This window comes from Centropristis striata, chromosome 19, assembly GCF_030273125.1.
Source record: "Centropristis striata isolate RG_2023a ecotype Rhode Island chromosome 19, C.striata_1.0, whole genome shotgun sequence".
Taxonomy (NCBI): domain Eukaryota; kingdom Metazoa; phylum Chordata; class Actinopteri; order Perciformes; family Serranidae; genus Centropristis; species Centropristis striata.
In genome coordinates this window covers 30,561,349-30,571,488 of record NC_081535.1, presented here as the reverse complement: position 1 = coordinate 30,571,488, position 10,140 = coordinate 30,561,349, and the positions used below count along the sequence as shown (strand labels likewise).

At 37.9% G+C, this 10,140-nt stretch overlaps 1 protein-coding gene across 1 annotated transcript; it reads right to left on the bottom strand.

Moving 5' to 3' along the window:
* Positions 1–261: 261 nt before the first annotated feature.
* LOC131992782 (serine/threonine-protein kinase pim-2-like) lies at positions 262–3,915 on the bottom strand. The gene is made up of 4 exons (XM_059358473.1): positions 3,613–3,915; positions 802–979; positions 535–708; positions 262–426 (listed from the first exon to the last, which is right to left on the bottom strand). Exons 1-4 carry the CDS (start codon positions 3,811–3,813, stop codon positions 335–337), a joined length of 645 nt encoding a protein of 214 aa, XP_059214456.1. The 5' UTR covers positions 3,814–3,915; the 3' UTR covers positions 262–334.
* Positions 3,916–10,140: the final 6,225 nt, after the last annotated feature.

The window sequence follows — 10,140 nt, the reverse complement described above, 5'->3', positions numbered from 1 at the left end:
AATAATGCTGAATTTCACCTTAAAAGTTGGTAGTTTGCATATATATATACATAATACTTAAATTCCTCATCTTGATTGCCTACTTACAAAAAAGCTAGGGGAAAATGGTCCAACGACTGAGCAAGATGGGCAATTTGGCGGCCATTTTGACATGCAAATTAGAAGGTCAATATGAATATGATATGAAATATGTAAAGTAGGTTGGTTCCCGACTTGTACCCATAAATGCTCCTCACTTTCACTTTTTGGACAATTCCGTCTAGACTATAAGACCAAAGGATGGAGTTCATCGGAGTCAGTTGGCTCAGCCCAATGGGTGGTCGGTTGTGCAGGATTAGGAGAACCAGGGGTGCAGCAGAATCTGCTCTAGAGTGCCGTGCTCCTGAGGGTTCACAGCCAAACACACCTTCAACAAGTCCTTGCAGTCTGAGAAGAAAGCAAAGTTTAAGCTGCAGTTCTTTGGAAAATGGAAGGAAGGAAATAACTTTTCGCACTATAAGTACCACAACTCAGGACGGTATTGAGGCTTCTTACCTTTGGACAGCTCAGTGTTTATGCTAATTTTCTTTTGAAGGATCTCCAAGGTGGTGAAACTTTTGTCGCTGCACACCAGTTCATAGAGCAGAGTGCCCAGCTGCCAGACTGTGCTGGGTTCCGCCTCGTATGTGCCAAGCCAGTGAAACTCTGGAGGGATGTAGGCAATGGTTCCTACAATACACAGAGAGAAACATATCATGAGTAAGATTGACTGATCAATCCAGAGATCAACTGATGGATGAAGAGCAGAGGCCAGCAGCGTACCAAAGGAGGAGAGGTACGGCATCTTCTTCACCAAGCAGCCACATCCAAAGTCTATGATTCTCACACGAGGGACATCCGAGCTTAAATCAACGAGGATATTTTCTGCTTTAATGTCCCCATGGAAGACTCCAAGAGAGTGCATGTTAACTGCTGCTTCCACCAGCTGCTTCATGATGTTCTGAGACAGAGATAAAGAGAAACCGATGAGTTGGAGCAGAGCGGAGAAGGAAGTGTAAGGAGACACTTAAACCATTATGGGACAGTTTTGCAGCTTTCACACAAAAACGTTAGTGATTGAGTTTGGTTTAGGGCTGCACGATTTGGGGAAAAAAACCCCATTATCATTATTTTGCACGTCACGGCTGTGTGCATCATCGATTAGTGTCCTCTGGAAACACTTTCCATTGTGTATGAGCTTCTTGCAGTGCTTTTTCTAACCTGGCGTTAATGGTGTAGTGGGTTGTAAAGTTGGTTATTTTTTTCTAAATGCTACACATAAAGATGTTTCTTAATTTGCTAATTTTTTGTCTATTTGCTGCGTGCTGAGCTCTCAGGGCCGACATACATTTTTCATTTTAGGAACCCTTTATAAAGGTGGATTACTATTAAGTGGTAACCAAATAGGCTAAGTTTGGTATGCACTGAATTGACGCCATTTCTAATGAGTACACTGAGCAAATACAGAAAAATCTGCATTCAACTTTTCCACATAACAAATACACACATGTAGTCTGGTGCGAATGATCCGCTAGATTGGAGCTAGTGTCAACAACTAGCGAATTTCGGGTCTTATTAATTTCTGCATTGGGTAGTTAATGTCATCTACATTATCATCTTCAGAGCATTCGAGACATATTGTCTTTTATTTAAAGGTTGAGGTTGTTGTTATGGTGTTTGTCGTACAAAATATGGATGTTGAGAAATAAAATGAATACTCTGGTGTGCACCAAAACAACCGTTCCGAGACCTCTTGCAGAGAGGGTCGCGGTCCGTTTCCAAACGGACCCTACTGCGGTTCTATTCCACTGTGAACATAAGCCGATCAGAATCCGACCCAGTAAAAGGAAATGGACCAAAACGCAGTGGATTGTGGGCCACCTGTGTCGCGGAATTTACTCAGATAATATTATAAAGAGGAAATTTGTGTCATTCAGTTTCACTCTGGCTACCACTGAGCTAAAGCTAATTTGTCATTGCAGAATTATCATAATTGCTCAAAATAACTTAATATGTACACTACCGGTCAAAAGTTTTAGAACACACCAACTTTTCCAAATTATGCAGTTTAATGTCTCAGTGTACTTTGAAATGAATGCACATTTGCAACATTTAAAATTCTTTATTGAGCATGATAGTGTTTTGAAAGTTAAAGTCGCATATTATGCTGGACTAAAGGACTAAAAAAAGACACAAAATTACCAAAAAAAGACACAAAATGACTTACAAAGACATGAAAAGAATTAAAAAATGGACAAAATAGCCCAAGACTCCATAGACTTAAGTTGTTAACCCATTTCTTGTTCCCTGAAAAAGGCCTACTTGCATAATTATGAAATGTACATTATTTTTCAGTTTTGGTTAACTTTACCTTTTTTTATTTACCTCTGGCAGTTCACCACTTACCTTTGGACCCTTTCAAGCTGTTCATTTGACTTGAACTGCTTGAATTTCAATAAAAAACTGGAAAAATTGGGGTGTTCTAAAACTTTTGACCGGTAGTGTACCTTTGTGGTAGAAGCAGATCGTTGTAGGAGCATCAAGGCTCGCCTTCTCTGATTATACAGCTGTCTGATCACAGCTCGTTGTAAATAATGGATCAACACATTATTGACGACCCCGAGCCTCAACAGGAGCTCCTTCTGAGCGTTTCTCTCCAAATTAGTTTGGTCGGAACACCAGAGCAGATTAAGGCCAGTAAAATTAAACACACTCAGTTTGCGCTAGGTTCCACGTTGCTTTGTTTAAATTTTTCACCGCCAACTTTTCAACCAATAAAAAATAATAGTGTGAGTAGATTTCCAGCTCTCCACCTTCATACACGCCCCTCTTTAAATCTTTTTTTGTTATTTGGTCCGCTTATATTTCTGCACTTTGAAAGCAAACCAGACTAAATACAAAACGAACCAAATGTAGCAAATTTCACTCTGATTGGGACCAAGGTTATAATAGTTTTGGAATTTTCATCAGTTTTAGTTTAAATTTCGTTGTGAATTTTTGTTGTCAAATTCAGTTCGTTTTAATACGTTTTTAGAGTGAGTTTGCTAGTTTTAATTAGTTTTTATTTTTTTGGAAAATGCTTAGTTTTTATTAGTTTTAGTTTTTTTGTAATGGGGTATTTGTTGGGTGCCAGATTAAAAAAAGTCACAATAAAGCTTTTATTTCCTTTGTCTGATCCATCTCAGCCCCAATAAGTTTATTAAGTCATAAAACCAGATAGATGAAATGGATTTCATATCAACCAAAAAGGTTTACATATGAAAAAAAAGTTGACAAAGACGAAAAACAAACTTTAGTTAGTTTTAGTTAGTTTTGTAACCACACAATACAGTTTCAGTAAGTTATCGTTTTTTAAAAAAACTCTCGTTTTTATTTTTAGTTCAGTTCAGTTAACGAAAATGTTTTTTCAATTCTAGTTTTCATTATTTCGTTAGTTTTCGTTAACTATAATAACCTTGATTGGGACGAACCAAATGGACTCGGGTCTTAAAACTCTCCTCTGACACTGACAAAATTCAAAATGATCTCAGTGCAGCTTTAAGGTCACCTCTTGCACACATAGACACAAAAACAAGCTCCAGACAGCTCCAGTACCTTTGCCTGGTCTTCCCTCAGGACCCCATTGTTGTTATCGAGGTAGGTCAGCAGGTCCTCACAGGGGACTGGTCTCTCCATGACAAGCAGGACCTCTGTGCCCAGATCATACCAGTCTAATAATGTCACGGCAGCATGTTTCCCCAGTGACCCCGGTCCACCTGCCACTCTCAGCATGAGAAGCACCTCCAATGGCACCATGTGCGTCTTTCCATTTAAAACCTACAAACAACACAATGTTTCAGTATAGATGTGGGTGTTTGTGGATGTTTTTCTAGCAAAGTTCAACATTGATTTTGGTGCTGAGACATCAGATCAAATCACTCACCACTGGTCGAGTCCGCACAAGAGCTTTAGGGATGTGTTTGATCGCCACCTACAGGACACAATCACCACAACTTTAGTTGGTGCATGGAGAGACGGCTGTGTGTGCATGTGTGATGTGAGAATACCATATATTTATTACTTACTGGTAAGTTGTCAGATTTTCTTTCTCCAGCATAAACCGTTCCGAAGCCGCCTTCTCCGAGCTTGAGAAGCTGCAGGTACTTGGCTTCAAAGTTTTCTTCAAACACAAACACAGATTCATGTTTTAATATTTTTAAACAAAAGATGAGCTTGATGGTTGAAATCAGTTATTGTTAACCTGTGGTTCAGTAAAGTCTTTTCCCCCATTATAGCTGACAAAACTCACTTAAAAATCACAAACTTTTGCTTGTTTTGTATTAGTTTTCTTCAGTCACAGAGGCAATACTTTGATATTTGGGGAAATACAGTTAATTGCTTTTTAGCCAAAAAATTGTACGGTAAATATAAAACTATATATATATTTAAAGCTCCATCAAGAACTAATTGAAATATACTTTTAAAAAAACATTGCAAAGTCAATATCTCTTTTTAATTTAATAATTTAAAATATAGAAGGGATCCTATTCATTTTTATTTTGTCTCATTATTATACTTATTTACTTCTTTTTCTTCTTTTTCTTTTTTTTTTTAAAAACATGACCTAATACCACCAGTAGCAGGTTAACTAGCTAAAGACTAAAAGCAGGGGGAAGCACCAGCACATCTAAAGCTCACTTAATAACACTTTATATATTGTTTGTTTTAGCTGTTTACCTGTAGTTGCTGCAGTGTTGACGCATTTTTGAAGCATGAATGATTTTTTAAGCATAAATGTGATTGCCAGAGTAAATAGCAAGTGTTATAAACACTACAAATGACCTACACCACAGTCATATGACTTCAACAACAACACTGTATACGTAGACAATAGAGGTGGGGGAAATATCCATACTGCATAGTATCGCAATAGTTTGCGTGGCAACATCATTCATGGCCGCCATGTATTGATATTTAGCGGACGAGCCATCAGTATTTTCGCCATATTTTTTGATATACTGGAGATACTGGTTTCATAAGAAACTAGAATATCTAAGGAATCTATAGGCACCATGTGTCAGGATATCGTATATATTTTGCGTGGCAATATTATATCGATTCATGGCCGCCAAGTATCGATATTCAGGAATATACTGGATTTACTGGTATCATATGAAACTAGAAGATCTAGGGAATCTATAGGCACCATGTGTCAGGATATCCTGTTGTAATAAAGCTGCAAAGTTAGGCTTTTTTATGTTTCAAAGTCGAGTTAGTTAAAGTACATACATGTTTGATATCAGTTCAGTTCAGTTTGACTGAATACTTTGTTGGTCAGTCTGTGGGTTTGACTCTCATTGTGGAGAAATAAAAAGACTGAAGTGAGATGAATAGACTGAGAATTTTCTCTTATTTGACAAAACAAATCTTGATTGAATTTAATTTTGTATACACAAAATGCAGTTAAACAGTTAAATCGCAATATATTGTATTGCAATACTCACCATATCGCAAAATGCTTAAAATCGTAATAATTTTTCATTTTTTTCATTTCACCTTTATTTATTCAGGGAAGGCCAATTGAGAGCAAGCTCTCATTTCCAATGGCGCCCTGATTACAGTACAAATACAATTTTAAGACATTAAACTACATATCCAAAATAATATAATTAACAGAAACACAATAAATTCAATGAGTACATACACATTCAGAAATCATAAGATTAATAAGAATGTCTTTAAAATGATTAAAAGGAATCAGTGTATCCAACTGAAGCTGTGACAGTAAATTATTCCATTTAAAAGGAGCAAAATAAACAAAAGCGAATTTCCCAACCTCCGTTTTAATAGCAGGGATATTTAGAGCCAGTGGGTTATATGAACGAGTTGGAAAGTTAGAAGATCTGAAGCTCACTAGGCTCGATAAGTAGAATGGTAGTTTATTTAGTAGTGCCTTATAAATAAACAGGTAACAGGTAATATCATATAGTGACTCAATTATTGGGATAAAATATGTATGTTTACGTATATGTTTGGACGGGTTGATGGTCCTTTCATTGTCCTAGTACTTGTTACTCTGTTCAATAACAATAAAGTTGAATCTCATCAAAATGGTATTGTGGGGCCTCTGGTGATTCACACCTCTAGTAGACGATGACCTTTTTATATCCCCAACAAACCTCTGTATCTCAGTTAGTCACCAACCAGAGACTCCCTTATCGGCTTATATTCTGTTGTAGAAGAAAATCTCTCAAGCTTGTTCTAACCATAGACCTTATTTCAGGCAACAAAACAAAAACTAATCGAATGAAATTGAATCTAGATGAGGGACCCAGAAGTGCAAAATTGCTGACTCAGTTCTGGGCGTTAGGAGTCCTACCACACACAGTATATGCTCACACACTCTCCTCTCATTCTCTTTCACACTGTCAGTGTACCTCCGCTGGTCCTGACGGGGCAGAATGGCGTCTTATTGTTCTGCCGGGAGGTTGAAGGGCTGCAGAAGCTCAGGAAGACTTCACTGGGAGACTCCTTGGTAGGTTCACCAGCGTTGGTGTCGGAGTTTCCAGTTCTCTGCCTCTTACAGGGCGTCTCTCTTTCGGTGCTGGCTTTCCTCTTGGTCCCTTTAGCTGTCACATCCTCCACTGGCACCTCAGCGGGTTCACTGATGCCGGAGTCGTTTTCGTGACCCCTCTGCTTTTTTCCGGGGCTTTGTTCTGCTGTTGGGGCCTTTTCATTGGTCTCTCTGGCTGTCGCAGTCTCAACTGTCACCTCAAGGGGTTCGCTGGCACACCTCTGCCTTTTTCTGGGTGGCTCTGAGTCATTTATGCTGACCTTGCGTTTCTTACTTGGCACCCTACCGTCATCACCCGTGCAGTTATTGGGTTCAGTAGTGCTGCCACTGCTCTCTACACATGAAATAAACCCAGATAACTGGTTCATATTGCATGATTCTGCAAAACTCTGAATTGTAAGTTCAACATTGTTTTGTAAATTTTTACTTTTTACTCCACTAAATTTATTTCACAGCTCTAGAATAATACTTAGCCATTAAGCCTACTGACTACCTTCATTTGTTCAGTTCATTTTGCTTATAAATACTTTATTACTTTTACTTGAGTCCAATCTTGTAACACTGAACTTGTAATAGTGTTTTTGAAGAGTAGTTCTGATACTTTTAAGTGATTACTAACTCTTATTTAGCACACAGCCGACCTGCAAAATAATATTATCACACTGCAACTAAAGTCCAGCTGATAAAGTCACTATGTAGAGTCTTTCAAAAATGATTTATCAAAACAAGTGTAAAAAGTGACTATGAAGTCACAATTTAACTCGTTAAAAGAACCTTCTGTTTGTATGTTGAGACAAGTAAGAATAAACCAGGTATATATACATACTTAAATCAATATCAACAAAGTTCACGTCTCTTCAAGAAGACAGGAACTTTCTGTCTACAGTTATTTAACAGGATTTCACACTCACTTGAACCATTCTCTGAGTCCAGAGAATAAAGAGTCTTTTCATCCATGTTGCTTTGTAAGCGCTCGGTACAAATATTTGACAATAGAAAATATTTCACTGCGAGTATGAAGAAGTTGTGTGTCTCTCTGCTGATAATATGTGAGTCTGAGTGAATTATCATCTCTCTGAGAGTTCTGAGGTTCTGTGTTCTGATTTTTGAAAATCAGGGTTCTATTCCGTGACATCACTAATGGAACACAGGCTGAAATAACTAGAGTGGCCAAAATAACTGCTAAAAACACAAAATAGTCCAAAAGCTAAATCAAAAACAATAAAAAGAGACTAATAATGATTATCTCTGGATTGTTTGGGCACTGTAAGCACAACATCATAATGGTGAATGTGTTAGCGAGTTTTTTTTAACACACATCAGATAGTTATGCTCCAACATTAGCTTTTATTTGTAGCCGGTTTTCTATTCACCTGATGAATATAAGTAATATTCTCTCAAATTTAAGTGCCGATTTAGTCTCCACCAACTGAAAAGTACTTTTCACTTTGTTTAATAAACTATTTACACTTTTATATAAAGACACATTTGACCTCAAGGTCACAAATCGGCTTCTAGGGATGGGTGTTTGTAAGAAACCTGCCAACTCGAGAATCTATCGCATTGAGGATCAATTAATCAATTAATCGCTATGTTTTTATCCATACTCCTTATAAATACTCCTCCTTATACATACTAAAACATGCATACTTGGGGAAAATCAAAGATAAATATACAGTCCTATGCAAACGCCTGTTTTGAAAAGGGACTTCCTGTTGATCGTTGAACTAATGATAACTCTTGTTAGGTTAAACTGTAAAGATGACTTCAAGGAGTTCAAAGTTTTATGTTTTAGCCCCTGAAGAGGCATGAGGTTAGTTTTCACAGTAATCTTGCGTATTTAAATGTGTTTTGTGTTTAACCCTTGTGTAATGTTCATATTGTTGTTACTCAGCCAGCGTTTGTGGGTCTGATGGACCCGTTGCATTTTGTGGCTTTTAACCCTTGTGTGATGTTCATATTGTTGTTACTCAGATTACCCGATCAACTTCAAACTTGGTCAGTACCATCACAAGGCCTTTGGGATCAAAAGTTATTGAAAGCTTTACCAATGGTAACACTATGTGGGCGTGGCATGGCGGCACAATATGGCGTCTCGCCATAAAACACGAGATCATTATAACTTTCCCATTCTTTGTCCCATCTGCTCCAAATTTCTCATGCTTCATCAGAGTCCAGCCCTTAACACTTCTACATAACAATATTTCATAAAGCCCCGCCCCTTATGCTTAATCCACGCCCCCTTTCATCACAGGACCACGTTGCATCCTTTAACAAACTTTCACCTTATTGCCTTCAAAGTTGGTCAGTAGCATCACAAGGCCTTTGGGATCAAAAGTTATTGAAAGCTTTACCGACAGTCACACTATGTGGGCGTGGCATGCCGGCAAAAGATGGCGTCTCGCCATGAAACACGTGACTGTATAACTTCACCATACATTGTCCAATCTGGCCCAAAATTCTTACACGTGATGAGGGTCCACCTCTGAACACACCCACATGTCAATATTGACACACAGTCATAGCGCCCCCCTGCTGGCACCTACATTCTGTCCTCTTCCTGTCTAGGCCTGCTGTGTGTGTGTGTGTGTGTGTGTGTGTGTGTGTGTGTGTGTGCGTGCGTGCGTGTGTGTGTGCATGTGCGTGTGTGGGTGCGTGTGTGTGTGTGGTACACAGAACATCAATTTCCACACTTTTATTAGCCCCGGGTCCAGTGGACCCGAACATCTCATATGTAATAGAAATGTGTAGGGGGGGTGTATGGTGTGTGGTCATTAAATATGTATTCTGATATATGTTCTTCACAGAAAATGAGCCAAAGTCAGTGAGTCTCAGTTTGAAAAATGAATTAATTGTATCATTTTTCTTTTAATAAAAAATGAAAACGGGTCCCACATACCCAAACACCGCACAAGGGTTAATGCACAAACTTATAATGTGCATAAAATCAGGTGGATAGAGGACTCTCTGTGTCCTGATGCAGCCTTGGTTCACCAAATTGTGTATGAAAACTGTGCCAATTTAAGTCTTATGCGTGGTATTACTACAGTCTCCCAGCTAATCCAGAAGCAGTGGTGGAAAGTAACTAAGTACATTTACTTAAGTACTGTACTTCAGTACAATTTTGAGGTACTTGTACTTTACTTGAGTATTTCCATTTTATGTAACTTTATACTTCTACTTCACTACATTTTGAGGTAAATATTGAACTTTTTACTCCACTACATTTAGCTGACAGCTTAAGTTACTTTACAAAATATGACTGATTTAAAGTGATAAGACATTTTTTTTTTTAAATAAAATTGTATAACAGCATATGAAGTAATTAAATGAGCCTGTATTTTACAAATATAAAACACTGCTTATATAAAAGCATCAATACAAACTAGAACATTTCTAAAGAAATCACATAAATGATTAGGTTAATATTTTGAACTGCTTTTAAAATGGAAAAGAGGAGGTTTGATTTGATACCTTTTTAGTGTATGTGCGTCCAACACTCAAAAAACATGGAAACACGAAAAAAAAACATGGAAGAATAAGCCCAGTGAATAACATAGTTTGCTTTT